Raw genomic sequence first — 15,383 nt, 5'->3', positions numbered from 1 at the left:
CCTGCTATTAACTGAAGTTGCAGTACAACTTAGCAAAGCAGCATCATGATCTCTTGACCTCACAGCTACACCTGTGCCAATAGATTAAATGGGTCTTCAGTGGTCTCCAGTGCTCTGGCCAACTAGTGTCTTTCTGTCCGTGATATTGCAGTATGCAGTAGGTGGCTCTGTGGGTATCACTTCCTGATATTGGTTCCTGGACTGCAGGAACTCTAGAACTGCACCTGAGAACTGTTTGGGAAAGTGCTAACTGGCCCAGGGCATATTATGCCATGGATAGTTCTAGCAATTTACTGGTATAGGCAAGCGAGTCTTAATGCCCAGGAATGTATCCTGGCACTGCTGAATTTACTAGTGTAGACATAGCCTCTGATGCCACATGCTTTGAATAAATAATTACTTGAGCAAGTTCAAGATATCTGATTAGATGATGTTCCTTGTTTACAAAAAGAAAAAAAATCACACTTATGCTCTCGAAGGGGAGAGATGCTTGTCTTGTTCAAAATTTGTATGATAACAGTGTGGTTTAAAGTTCATATTGGAGCTTGAAGCTCCTGCAGTTCTCTTCAAAACTGTGCTTGATTATATGTGGAATAGCACTTTGAACATCCAAATAAAATTGGTCCTTGACTTACAAATCACTGTTTACACTGATCTTTTTTCCTCTGCAGTATGCACCCCAGTGGGACTTTCACGGATGTTTACAGTAATGGGTCAGTTGCTGGTGAAGCCAACAGTAAGTGTTACACAAATCTGTCCTCATTTGCTCTCTGTTAGAAAGTGGAATGGCATTAGGGTATTTCCTTTTTGAATGCTTACACTTCTTTGCAGTTCTCTTCAGTTCATCAGAGTTTCTATAGTCAGTATTTCTGTACTTGTTTAAAGATTTTCATAGAGCACAAAAGCCTATTCTTTTCTACAGAAAAAGTTTTTTTTTTAATATTATAGGCTTCCTCTGATTTTCCAATTTATATCACTGCTACTAGTATTAATATTTATTGCCAGTATTGCCTCCTGTGTCTGTTTTATAAATGCCTGAAAAATGTGGGTTTGTTCTGAGTTCAGAAGCAAATGATACAAAACTAAGCAAAGGATACAAAGCTAAGGCTGGATAACAAAAAGGGTATGTGGGAGTACACTTGGATGAGTGAAAAATGGAGGTAGTTAGCATCTTCAAGATCTTAGACTGAGTTCTTGTACTGAGTGTTGTGAGGGAAGGGAGAAGTTTGCATAATGTACAAGTGCTCTAGTGACTTTGCTGTCACATTTCTTAGTTTGTATTTGCTAAAATTTGGATACACTTGGGTCCTGCATTCCTTTTCATTAGTCAGTTCAACCCTGAAAATACAAAGAAAATACGTATTGTTTGGCTGTTTGTAAGCTTTAAACTCATAGTACCTGATAGTAAGGTAGACAGACTTAATTTATTTTGTTTTATCTTCCAGTAGAAATTCATACTTGCTTGAAATACTGGCTTATGTGAAAAGTCACTTTTTAAAATACACTTTTTCAAAATCTGTAGGTATTTTTGTTTAAATCAAATTGAGTGTGAAGGTTGGTATGGTTTGAATGTATCAGGGGAAGGTCAGATGTACTGTCCTCTCCCCTGTTCCTTAAGTGTCTTTAGATCCAAAGTGAACATAAAAGAGCTTTAACCTGAAATGAAAACTTAACAAAAAGTTTGCTTACCATAAAGAAATAGATCTGTAATAGAATGGAATAATATTTTGTGGGGCTCTTATTTGTATCAGTATTGCAGAGTTGTAGACTGTATATTTAAAATGCAGGTTACTAGAACAAAATGAACCTGACGAGTTGACTGCAGTTTTTTCTAAACAAGTGACTCTGGTAGTCAGTTCATGTTTCTGTTTACTAATACAGATCCTTGAAGACCTAGATGAGCAGATGTACATCATCACTTTGGAGGAAGAAGCAATTCAGAGGAGGCTTAATGGTATGCTTGTTCTGATACTGTTTCAGATGCAGTATTTACACTAGAGTGGTTCTGATCAGGAGCATTGATCTCACTGTTGCATAGCCTTTTCTCTCAAAATAGAAAACTTCAGCATCTTAGTGTGTAACAAGCATTATTAGGCTTATGTTCCATTGTTCACTGTGATGTTCAAGATTGGCTTGTGTTGTTTGCTTTGATTATGTTTTTTTTAACATGTTCATGAGCTCTAATATATGAATATTCTGAGACTGAGAAAGCAGATTGAGTAGTTGACCAGACCCACCACCTGTATTGCAAAATAGTTTGGATTGGTAAATGACTGTATTTTAGCCTTATCTGAAGAACAATGAATTTATACTAGCAAGAGGTTCAACTTCCTGCATTATGAGTTTTGGTTTTCATTTGGAGGATTTTTTCTGTTTCAGTTCATTATTATTTAGAATCTTAGGTAGTAATTCATTAAACATCAGAGCAGTTCTTTATATTCTAGGAGTATTTGAATTTAATAATTTCAGTAATTTTATTAATAATTAAAATGAATAATTATTCAAATGTTTTAGAATTCTTGTATGTAGTATTAGAATTCTGTAGTTCTTAAGGTGTTTGTTTTGATGTATGTTCAAAAATAGTACGAACTTTTGGTTTGTAAGAGCGTATTGCAGCATGGCAGGCACCAATTACAAAAAAAAATATTGATTCTACAAACCTGGAAATGATGATGTACAAATTCTCTTCCGAATTGTTTTTTAGCTGCACAGATAAGCCATCTATTCACAATTTATTACAGTTGCTTCAGGTTGGAAAACCAAAGAATATTCATGTCATGACACATCCATTGTTGGATATGACTACATCCATTGTTGTCTTATGACTTATTTTAGCCTTAATTTTCTCGATTTCCTGCCTTTCTCTCTTAAGTCTTCTGTCATATATCTCAATCTTTTCTTCTTTCAAGTCTCAGTAAATCTCTTTTCGAAGTTGCTTGGTTCAGGGAAAGTACCTTTTATAGCAGCAGATCGTGGTGGTCGTCTTTATTCCAGTGTTTAAAATTTGTGGTGGACTAGTGACTTCTTTGTGTAGAAGTAATGTTCACCTTTGCTGTTTTAGAAGCTTAGGTTTTCATACTGACATGGAGAGAGAGATATATATATATATATTTATATATATATGCATTCACATACAGATGCACAAAAAGTGTGTACAGTGTCTTTGAAGCTGTGATGGAGTAATTATTGTTCTGTGTTTTTGATGTTAGCTAGCAACTGTAAAATATTTGTTACTGAATATTTTATGTTGTCATGGTGGTTGTGCTTGTGTACAAGAAAAGCAATACCTGAATAACTATTGGGTCACTTTTCTGTATCTATTAAATGTAGTGCAGAGTTGTTTCTGCTGTTCAGGTGGAGAATGTGATTATTTAGGTGATAAGTGCCTGCTGCTGATCTGTGTAGAAGTCTGTGACAGTTTATATTGCATTTTAGTAATATTACTTGTGAGGTAGACCTAGTCTGTTTGTAGGCATCTACTAATGGGGTCTGGATTTAGGATGTGTACAGGAGTGTTCCTGCACCACCAGCCAAAAGACTAGGTTTTCTCATTGAATTGATATGTATTCAGCATAGTGGAACTGCAGCATAGAATCATAGAATAGTTAGGGTTGGAAAGGACCTTAAGATCATCTAGTTCCAACACCCCTGCCGTGGGCAGGGACACCTTACGCTAAATCATATCACCCAAGGCCTCGTCCAGGCTGGTCTTGAACACTGTCAGGGATGGACCATTCACAACCTCCCTGGGCAACTCATTCCAGTGCCTCACCACCCTAACAGGAGAGAATTTCCTTCTTATATCCAATCTAAACTTCCCCTGTTTAAGTTTGAACCCGTTACCCCTTGTCCTATCACTACAATCTAATGAAGAGTCCCATGCCCATGCACGCCCATGTTTCACAGAGCTCTCACCAGCCTACTCATGAGAGGTGAAAGACGCAGAGCTTAAATGTTCTTTGATGGGAAAAGGAACTGAATTCTGTTTCACATGCTGAGGGAGTGTATTGACACCACTGCCCAAAGGAGTGCTTGAAAAACCATAGCTTGATGTATGGAGAAGATTAATGGCCTCTAGCTGAAAAGTAAATAATAATCTAAACTCGGATATAGTTTGTAGGTGAGGGGCAGTATGTTATGTGCACAAGAATATACTCTGCAAAATCTTTGTGAGTAGTTATTTAAGTAAATTTAAGTATGGCTCTCAATTAAGTGGGAAGTTTCATCTTCTCTGCCAGAAGTCTTTCTAATATGTACAAATTATACCCAGAAAAATAGACACAGTTTTTGCCAGAATGATGAAGACTCATGTTTATCATGTTTCCCGCATCTTTAAAAAATGCGTACAACTAGAGGTGCCGTGCTAATTGCATCAGTAAATGTAGTGCTGTGATATTAGAGGCTGTAATCTGTGATTTAACACACAAATGTGCAAGTATTTGTGTTGCTGTATCAGAGCAGATACATTAGGCTACATGCTTCCTGTGCCATGGCTCTTGCAATTCTTCCATAGTTGTGATAGTGGAAATCACAGTATGCTAGAGATTGGAAGGGACCTCGAAAGGTCATCTAGTCCAATCCCCCTGCCGGAGCAGGAACACCTAGATAATAGAAATACATGTGCTTAAGTGATCTTGCTAGGCAGTTTTGCAGTAAAGTGTTTTAAAATACATACTGCATTTGTACATATAACCCCAAAGTTGATTTTTTTTATTAAAACTGAAGAGGACTGGAGCACAGGCATAAGCGATACTTGGTGATTGTCAATGCTGATTTTTATTTTATTTTCCCCTTGGTAAAATAGTGCTATCACACTCCTAGCACCCAGTCATAAATAATGCTTCCTCCGACAGTGTCTGGTCATGGGAAGGGGCTAACATAAGCCAGTTTTCAGAGGAGGAAAATAGCTATGTGAGCTGGTGCCGTTCTTGATTCATATAGGTGTAACTATTGTGACTGTGATGCAGTTGATAAGAGTATTCTGTAAAGCTCTTCATATTTGAAAATACATCTAACTGTGAAACTGCATATCTTCTTCACGGAAACCAGTCTTCTTCCTTCTCAGGTGTCTACAGTGTGTAACTGAAAATTGGAGGAGGAGGGAGGGGAAAGTTTGATTGTGTTATCTACCCTAGTATTTTTATCTGTTGAAGATATACTGGGCTTTGGGAAAATGTTTGTTTCCAGTGTATTATATTTCAGTACCCACATCACTCCTACAGTGGAAGAATAAAGCTGGGACTTTTTTTATATTAAAAGAAAAAAGTTGCCTTCAGCTATTAGTTTTCCTGAATCCAAAGAGACGGGTGGGGTAGGATCAAAAATACTTACTTGATCAAAGTTATTGGCTCTGAAGGTATCCTTACCTATGTAAGAAAGATGAAAGGTGTTGTTTTTATTGCACGCTAGTAACAGTGTAATTTTGAACTAATTGGTGTTGAACTGCCAATCACCTAGGGGGAATGCAAATAGATACTCTTACAATTTCCTTTGAGGTACTGAAATCTTATGTCGGGGCTGGAAGAAAAACAGAATAATACCGTTAAATTGACCTTAAATGAGCTGCTTTGTGGCTTTCTTGGAGAATCCCTTCTAACTTTTCATTGCTAGTCCAAACAAGTCTCGTCTACCGATTTGATTTATTGGCTAGACAGCGCTGACATTGAACTTTGTGCATGTTTGAAATAAAGCTAATGTTATAGAGCTTTTAAGAATTTAGCTGCATCCTTTTCAAATACTCTTTTGACTGATCTGAAACTTTGCCTTCCCCTGTCGTAAAATATCCTTTTGTATAGCAATCTGTTGTTTGCTACTATTTTTAAGGAGGAACTACAACAGCGCTTAAATATGATTCAGAATTTCTATTGAAGTATCTCTTAGGGACCTAATGTAATCGTGCTGACTTTGTTGGAAATACTCCCGTGAATATCAGTGGTTTAAGCTCTAGATTTTTATATAGAGGGTTAGAAACAACATATATCTTCAATAAAGCATTTTCTCAGAGACCCTTAATTATGTAGAAGAAAATGTAAGATGCTAACTTGTATTTTTTTGTCTTTTTCAACTGCTTCTGTTAAAGGTTTTGAGACTTTTTCCACTGAGCTTTATAGCTAGCCTTTTTCTCAACTTGTAGTAATTAATCATTCTATAAAATAGATAGTTTAGACTTTTATCAGAGGGAATATATCAGCACAAAAATTTATTTTTATAATGATAATTAGATAACTTTAAAGCCATCTTTTTTCTGAAAACCTGTGTATTATGATTACTTATTTTAAATACACAGAAGTTAAACTGACATTCTTATTGCGGGTACTTCAAGTGAATAGAAATTGTTAGAAAACGGCATTTGTAGGTCTTACTGCTTGGCCCTGGGATTTGAGATATGTATATATGTGAAGCTCTGTAACTATTGCATCATACACATTATGTCACTGATATAAAAAATGTTTAAGCATAGCACAGTGGTTGTGTTATGTGCAAAACTGTGTATGAAAGAAGCATGCAGTTAAACAATCAGTTTTTGAAACAGCTGGATGCCTCATTGATAGTTTGTCTGCATTGAGAAAATCTGTGAATACTCTGAAATAAAAAGAATAAAAGCTTTTTTTTTTAAGTTCAAGGAATACTCTTGTATATCTTTGTTTTCAGGTAGGACTTCACTGTGCTGTAATATGGAGAATGTGGGAGCTGGATGGGATGAGAAATTTACCTTCTTATCTTATACTGAGATTGCTGGATGGATGAGCAGACAACAGAAAATGAGGAAATAATGAGACTGGAATATAAAGTAGTGTTATTCTGCCAGCAGCCTGAGTGCTGTTTAGTGCTTGTAGGTGAATGATGAAGATAGGAGACAAAAGCCTGGTCAAGACTAATAGTCTCAGAAATTTATTAGAGTGTATTTAAAAAGGTACCGGGAGCATGGTGCTATTACAGGTTAGCCCACAGTCAAAGGTGAGGTCAAAGGTAGGGAATGGTCATGAGGTGAAGGGCATCAATGTAAATGGAGAAAGAACAGGACTTAAGGTTTATTAAGACCTTGAACTGTCGCTGCCACAGAGAGAGACTGTCTTGGAACAGACAGGGAAAATATGAGCCCTCTTAACGTATTGTCAGGTGAGATTATACAGAAAAAAAGGATGAAAGTAGGGCAAAAGGATAGTGTTTCTAACTTATGCTGGGAAGAATATTTCCAGTGTGTGATTGCAGAGGTTAAAGTATGATGAGATCAGAACTGAAACAGCAGATCTCTAGTCAGCATTCCAGAGCTGTGTCATTACTTCAGCACTGTGCAGTGTTTGTGTAGGAACTGGAATCCAGGAGACAAACCATGGTGTGCCTGCACTGGAAAAATGGGTGGTTGGTAGAGAATGGGAGGCAGAAAAGGAAAAGGATGGAGAGGGAAAATGGGCTGGATTTCCTAGAGCCCATGTATAGATGGGAGGAAGAGTTGCTGAGCAGCTTTCAGGCTGAAAATCAGCAAGGGAGAGAGGAATTTATATTACAGTTGTCAGTTTTCAGCTGGTGCAGAGGAGAGTTTGAGTAGTTCCACAATAGTGATGTCTCTATGCTGTGAACTGTAAAAAGGAAAGTGAAAGAATGTGATCTCGCACGTGGTTGTGAGGAAGATCTGATTGTGGTTGTCAGAGGGTACTCTGTGGCACAGACTGACCGAATTGAGTGAGCAGATATGAGCAGAAGACAAGTCAACAAGCAGGTCAGCAATATGGAAACTGAGTTTGCTGAGGAAAAAGGACTGGGGAAAAGGATGGAGTGGCACAAACTGAAACTGGAGGTCTAGCCACCAGCTTACTTAGGCAAAGCGGGCCATTGCTCCAAACTTTAAGTTGCTAAATAATAATAATGCACTTGAAGAACATTGAGAGATTCTTTACATCTTGATATATGAATCATCGAGAGATAGAAGAATGAAGCATTTGAGACATCCAGTTTCAGGCTGCCACAACATAACTGGGTTTTGGACCTGTGCGACAATTCAGCGGTAGCTGTTCTTAGTTCTCACAGCAGCCAGCCAACAGATTAGGCAGGGATCAAAGAAGGTCACCTTGCAAAACCTCTGATGTGTTGAACTCTTCTGGTTAGACAGACTTAGAGGTTTCTCGACTAAGCCTCTGAATTTTGAAAAGTAGTTGAAGAGTCTCAAACACCTGCAGTTTAAAGCCACAAGTGTTTATGTGATGCTTCCTAAATCTGAATTGTCACAGTGTCTTACAGTACTACGGTTAGTCTCATCCAAAAGAAAATTCTGTCTTCTGTGTTAATAGGTATATCTTCCATGGTAGAATACCAGGCAGCAGAGTTGGAACGGGAACTTGAAAAGGTGAAAAGCAGGAAAACAAATCTAGGTAATAACACTTTTTCCCCCTACTGTTTCATGTGCATTACGGTTTAATAAGTGACCTTAAGATGTTGTGTTTAGCTTGTAGCAGTCACTTGATTGATTCCACTTTGTTCTTAACGAAATTTGTGTATTTGCAATCCTTTCAAATCTTCATAGTTTCTACAATTACATTACATGGAATCATTACACCCCTCTAACAAACAAATTGATGTAGGGAGTCTGAATTGAATCTTACTCTTAACGTAACCTTAGAAAAATTGTAACATATTCACTTCCTTGCATGGAGCTCAATAACATGTTTTTTCATACTTGTAATGATACACTTATGATTATTTGAAATAATCTAAGACATTACTTTCCTCTGTTTCTGAATTACTTCTATAAAAGTCAGGTTGTTTTTAAGAACAGTAAAATAATTCTTAGCAGGTTTCTGTCTTTTAAAACTGAAAAGTGATACTTCTGCTAATGGCAGCCGCTTGACAGGAGTCTCCTTATTTATTCAAAGGTTTGCATTATTCGGTGGGATAACTTAAGACTGGGAAGAAAAATTTGGGTTTTCTTTTTAGATGTACTAGTGATGTGCAGTGAGTTAGTCTTGTCTGTCTTGCCTTATGTTGTAAGAGGAAAATACTGTTTAAATATTTAAAATTATCTTCTGTCCCTTTAGGTTGTACTAGAATGTACATGTAATCAGCATAATTTAACATTAGGTATATTTTAACCTTTGCAGAACTGGTGTATGCAGGGGGAGGGGGGGGAAGTGCTATGGTAAAACATGCCTGTAAACAAGAAAAATCTCTGTCTCTGCCCAGCCTTTCTCTAAAGAGGCTTCATGTTTTTGGCATTGCTTTGTACAGCTCTTCAGGGTGGGTATTTTTATGAACTGGTTGGTGTCAGTTCAAGATAAGATTACTTTTCTTAACTGTAGTTACGGCAAGTGCTTATACAGAGCTGAATGATTTTTATGTGTGTTATTTCAAGGTGATGTACAGTATTAAGCTTCTGTGTTTTCTCCTCTGAACAGAACGGAGGAAAAAAGCTTCTGCTTGGGAAAGGAATTTAGTCTATCCAGCTGTTATGATACTGCTACTGATTGAGACAGTAAGAATTTCTGCCTTTTTTTCCTTTTTTCCCCAATGAAAAGTATGAAGAATTCTGTGTCATCTGGGAGGATAGTTTTGAAATTGAATGATGTGTGTTTAAACAACAAACTTGACGTTCTTCTCTTGAACCATTTTTTTAAAAAAAAACATTAACATTACAAAATCTGGTGGGGATAAATGTATGCATTTTAAAAATGTAGAGTACTTTTAAATAACAAGACTATTTCTGCTTCCTTACAGTCCATCTCAGTCCTCTTAGTTGCTCTCAACATTCTTTACCTGTTGGTTGATGAGACTGCAATGCCAAAGGGATCAGGGGTAAAGTAAACTTTATGTATATTTTTAATAACTTTAGTAAAGCTTTGGAGCCCTTAGAAAAGTGCACGTGAGAACTTCTGCTTTAATAACATGGAAACAAATGAGTCTCCGCCTTGACTTTGCTTCTAGGTTTTGTCCCTGTGCGCACATAAACATTTATTACATGACATGTTATAGTGTGTTCTTGATAAAACTAGTCCAGAATCTTAGTGAAGATACAGTGATTCACTAAAGTAAATCCTTAATCTGGAGTTGCATTTTCTTCACGTTTCCTACATTTTTGTGAACAAGAAATCTTCAATTTAAGAAGCTATATTAAAAACCAATACAAAAAGCTTATCTTGGTTTGTGTTCCACTTAAAATACGACATTTTCACATCTTTTATTATAAAAGTCCTTGAAGAAAGTCAAGAACAGCACACTGAGGAGTTGTAGTGTCTTTAATCATGAAGATTTTTGTATTAACTTAGTAATGCTTTTCCTTGTGTATCACTGTATGTGAGCTTGCTGAGCTCTATACAAGGTTTCTAGTGGTGATGGCCACTCTGCCTGTGTATTGTGAACAACTAGAAGTGCTACCTTTTGAAACCATTTATTTTAGTTTCCAAAATAATGGGGTAGGTATGGAATGTAGCATGGTGGGATGCCATATGCATAAAATATGAATATACCTTCTGTCTTAGTAATACATTTCACTCAGGTTTGAAAGCTGGCTGATGCCATTGCATAGGATGGGAGACTCGAAGGTCAGAACATCAAAATGACCCTTAAACACTGAATTGAGAAATGACTACTTCATGTAAGACATTAGGTTTTTTGGTCCTGGTAAAAGTTAACTTTATGACACAGTTGCGTGTATCTTACTAAATTATGCAAAATACTTTTCTCCTTATAGGGGCCTGGAATAGGAAATGCCTCCCTGTCCACCTTTGGTTTTGTGGGAGCAGCACTTGAAATCATTTTGATTTTGTATCCTTTCTTGAAGAATTCTATCTGTTAACAAGTATTCTGTCCAGTTTTCTGGGACATTGATAATTTACTCAGACACTTGTGTGGGGAGATACAGACCAGTCCTTCTCAAGCACTCAAGCATGTTTTTGTTTTTTGTTGGTGGGGTTTTTTTTGTGTGTGTGTGTGGTTTTCTTTTTTTTCCCCTTTGATTCTTAAGACTTTTAGGAGTCTGCTGAGAACTTGAGTGAAACTTGCATTCCTTGGCGGTCCCTTTTTCCTTGATTCTCACAGCTATCTTATGGTGTCCTCTGTCGTCGGCTTCTACAGTCTTCGGTTTTTTGAGAATTTTACTCCCAGGAAGGATGATACAACTATGACAAAGGTAAGGTAAAGTCTGCGGTGGTGATGGCCCCTTCTCTTTCTTGCCACCCAAGGCAAACTGACTCTTTTAGTTAGTAATTACCCTGAATGGCTCATTTGCGGTGATCAGTATTTGTTTGTAAGCTGGGTAAACACAAACTGGAAGATTTTCAAAATGCTGAATGAGTGGGAAAAAGGATGTGCTCTGTTTAGTTTGGATGGCATCCATTCACTTGTAAAAAGCTGGGAATAGCAGAGCTTGTTAACTAGCTATAGAAAAGCTAGTGAAAGAACTTTGTTCAAAGGAAGCGTATTGCTAATGAGTAACTTTGATTGTGCTAACTGTACTTCAGGGAGCTTGTTTGAAATCCGAAGAACTTGGTTGCTAGAAGTAATACAGACAAAGTAATTTAAATTTGAATAATTAAACTAAGACTGAGGAGGTATATTCAGCAACATTTTGCAGTCTGAGACTAATTTGACTTTCTACAATTTAGCACTGGCTTCAGAATAACAAGTGCTGTTACCTAATGCAGAGGAACATGGTTAGCTTTTTGGTAGAATATTCCCACAACTGACAAGGAGAGGTGTTCAGTAACCAAGGAACGGATGATGAATTTAATTCTTTTTTCTTCGTGTTTCATTGTTTGTTTGTTGTTCGTGTGTTTTTAAAGTAGTGTATAGACATTTTTACCATAAACGGCCGGAAGTGAGAAAGTAGATAAACACACAGAATGGTTATAGTAGATAATAGGGAGTTGGAATATCCTTAATGTTTTCTACTAATTGTTTACAGTACAAGGAATAGTGTGGAAATAAACAGTGAATGCAGGAATGTCTGCCTACTTTCAAGAAGGTTTTGGGTTTTATTTAATTATTTTTTGTTTTATTTTAAATTCTGTTAGAGCTGAAGAAAGTGATCTCTTGTGAGAGAAAGTTTCAATTACTCTTTATAAAGGCTTTACAAAAACTGGAGTAAAATCTAACAGCTGTGAATTTTTTCCTTCTGTTTAAAGTAGTCAACAGGCATTCAATTGAAAGGAAGCTCTTTGTTGTAATTTTTTAAATAATGCTAATCCTGCAAGCAGTTACCTACAAAGCTTAAGCTGATGTATCAGTCATCTATTCTAAGCCTGTGGAATGGGTCTTTTATCAAAAGGTTTCAGGAATTAACTAAACAGTTGATGCTTTGCAACATGGTAGTCTTGAATTATTTTGAATCTAAGTATGATTAAAAGCAAGTGATTACATATTTGATTTTTTTACCTCATCCCTTGGGTCATCTTCATCTTGTATAACACCATATGGAGAAGTGTGGCAGAAGTGAGCAGGACTAACAATATCTTACTGTAAATTGCTTTAGGTTCGGTTTAAAGGGTGTAACTTTCAGGAATTCTTCTTTCTTATCTTGACCACTGTGTTTCTTCAGCAATCCCATAGCTAATTTAAATGTTTGTCGTTTTTAAACAGATCATTGGAAACTGTGTCTCAATCTTGGTGCTGAGCTCTGCTTTGCCAGTGATGTCAAGAACATTGGGTAAGTGAAGTGGAAGTACAACACCTTGTAATAAAGGATGTTTAATAGAGTTAACAAAACCAAAGACGACCCCATAGACAGGGCATGTATGTGTGGCCTTTTCTACGCCAACATGAGCTGTTGAGCATGCATTTTATGTACATAAACTGCAGTATATACATTCTAAAAAAAGATACTGAGCATTTTTTACAGACTATACTCTTTTAAAAAGGTAGGTTAGGTTTTTAAACTTCTGGTGGGAAGAACTGATATGTAGACTGCTTGATTAGGGCAGTATAAAATAGTTTCATGTTCACTGTGACATTATAGTGCTCAGTTTTCATGGGGAAAAAAACCCAAACAAAGCAACCAAACATTTGGGGATTTCGGGTTTAAAATTTGAGATAATGTTGAGTGTAAATGTTGTCTTAAGTACAGTTAATACTGTAATTTCACCAAAGTTTTTTATCAGCAATGATACCAGGCTACTTTCATTTTTCCTAAAATAGCCTGCTTGCATTCTTTGTTACTTCAGTTTTCAAATATAAAAATTTGGAGTCCAGCGTAGTAGAACCGAAGAAGTTCTGATTTTATAGTTAGGAACTGGCAATAGCGTTTGAAGTTTAACTGTTTGGAAAGACAAGGTGCTTTGTATCTTCACTTTGTTTAGTTAGGTAATCTTCAACTTGATTTCTTGAAGTTAGGTTGCAAGCCTATCACATATTTAAGTAGTGTAGAATACTTTCAGGTAATGTGAATTTCATTTGGAGCAGTAAATGAAATAAAACAAAAATCTACACATCAGGCTGTATGAATCTTTAGTACAAGTTTAGGAGTTTAAGCTCAGATCAGTTTAAGCCCACAGATAGTAATGTGTACCACGTGGTTCTGTAGTTCATCTTATTTTCAACCAGAATACTGTCAAATCAAGAGTAGTTAATATTTTCTGGTAAGTTATACTGTACATCTTCATGCTGCATATGTCTATAGATGAGTTTAATTAGATTTACTAGGTCATTTCTATAACAAACAAAAACCCCACCCCTAATGCACTTCGGAGGGTTGAATCTGAAAATACACATTATAGAGCTCATGTTTTAAAAATCTGTAGGAAAACTTCACAAACGCAAAAGAACAATTCAAGTACTTAAAATAGTGCATTTTTAAAGTATAGCCAGTATGATAAAAGTTCTTACAAGTAAAAAAATTCTAGCACTTAAAAGCAAGATTCTGTGTTGAAAAATTAGTGATTTAGAACAGAATTTTAACATTAGTATCGTGTCCACTAAGTTACTGCATTCATCACTTATTTAAAGGGAGATAATTGTTAATGATCTGCGAGATTAACAGTTGATAATAAATGGATTCTGTGGAAGTAAGTATACATGCTGGGTGCATTGTTGTCTCATAGGAAACAGATTAATGGTAAAACTCACTTGAAAAAAAGACTAACAAATGAAATTCCTGAATAGTTTGCCATAGAGATAAATAAAAGAAGAAAAAAGATGGAACAATTAACGCACAGCTAACAAATGCACAGTCACAGCTGTCCAAACAGGATTAATAGAGTGTATTAGAGTACAGTGAGTCATGTGGCGCTTTGCAAAAATATCAGTGTGTTGCGCTACATGCTACCGCCCTGTGGCATTGAATAGATGAAAAGAAATAAATATGTTAAGCAGATTCATAGCCTTTTCACGTTATTAAAAAAGCAAGTTTCTAGACTATATGGGAAAGATTAGACTTCTTCATTATGGGAAAGGTAAAAAAGCAGACGTTATCTAACACGTACTGATGTTTTTCAAGTTTTAAAAATGGAAATAGAATTTTGTACAAGTTTGCAAGTTTTACATAACATTTGTATTGGATATGTAGATGGTGCAGGTCTCTAATAATTCTTATAGAACTCCAGGAAAGTTTTTACTCAAATAAGTTAACGCATTTTTTAGCCTTTTAATAGTCCTCCTTCAGAAACATTTCACACCAGCACCATATTGCTAACCACTGAGAATCAAACTGGAAGCAGGTCACTGTACAGAAAACAGAAACAAGGAGTTGTGCAAACAAAATTGAAATTTCTAATATACAAAGTTTTCCCAGAATTCCACTCAAGTATTATGGTTAAAGTAAACAGTGACTTTTGAACTTATTTGCATGTAAAATCTAAAAACATAGTTGTTGTTTGTTTTTTTTTTTAACCTAAATAATTCTTTAATAGTTTTTTTGGTAAATTGATGCCAGCTCTCTTGGGTATCTATTTGTGTCCTCTAGAGCTTTTGCTTTCTGTTCAGCTACTGAATAATTTTTCAAATTGCAGTCTTGCAAATTCTTTTCTTTGTGGGCTGCATAGATACTTCTATCAGAAAGTCACTGAAAGCTTTTTAATCCTTTTCTCCCACAGATTTACAAAATGATACTGTCAGATCTTTTCTAACAAGCAGTGACTTTATTTTAACAGAAAAACGTAATTAATGAGCAATATTTTTCCCACCTGTTCTAATAGAAGTGTCAGGCTTAATTTTTGTTTGTCCTTTACAACGCCTGCTCTATTGCTGGATATTCTTTTGAACCTCGTTGTGGCAAGGAGTATTATTTGTTTCCCAGAGAACTCTTCACCCAGTGCTGTACCTGTTTTGGTTTTTTTCCTTTAAGGGTCTGGAAGGCTCTACATTCAAACCTGACTTTCTCAATTTTCCTGTAGCTCTATAGTCTGACAAAAACACAGCTGCTTTTGAGAATGTTAAGGGCACTGTTTTCCTTCACGTGTGAA

The 15,383-nt window shown here is 36.3% G+C and overlaps 1 protein-coding gene across 4 annotated transcripts in view; it reads left to right on the top strand.

The window, feature by feature from the left end:
- The window catches only part of LMBR1 (limb development membrane protein 1), an 83,358-nt gene that overhangs the window by 56,142 nt on the left and 11,833 nt on the right, over positions 1 to 15,383 (top strand). For all 4 annotated transcript variants that reach the window (XM_061468003.1, XM_061468002.1, XM_061468004.1 and 1 more), the window contains 8 exons: positions 672 to 736; positions 1,882 to 1,954; positions 8,289 to 8,369; positions 9,390 to 9,466; positions 9,709 to 9,786; positions 10,682 to 10,755; positions 11,029 to 11,119; positions 12,568 to 12,634. In XM_061468003.1, the coding sequence (XP_061323987.1) occupies positions 672 to 736; positions 1,882 to 1,954; positions 8,289 to 8,369; positions 9,390 to 9,466; positions 9,709 to 9,786; positions 10,682 to 10,755; positions 11,029 to 11,119; positions 12,568 to 12,634 (606 nt within the window). The remainder of the gene's footprint in view (positions 1 to 671; positions 737 to 1,881; positions 1,955 to 8,288; positions 8,370 to 9,389; positions 9,467 to 9,708; positions 9,787 to 10,681; positions 10,756 to 11,028; positions 11,120 to 12,567; positions 12,635 to 15,383) is intronic.

Source organism: Pezoporus flaviventris, unplaced genomic scaffold (genome assembly GCF_033815535.1).
Source record: "Pezoporus flaviventris isolate CSIRO_AGI_PZ_B2104156 unplaced genomic scaffold, CSIRO_AGI_Pfla_v1 ptg000047l, whole genome shotgun sequence".
Taxonomy (NCBI): domain Eukaryota; kingdom Metazoa; phylum Chordata; class Aves; order Psittaciformes; family Psittacidae; genus Pezoporus; species Pezoporus flaviventris.
Note: the sequence above shows the minus strand (reverse complement) of the source record. Positions and strands in the feature narration are given on the sequence as shown.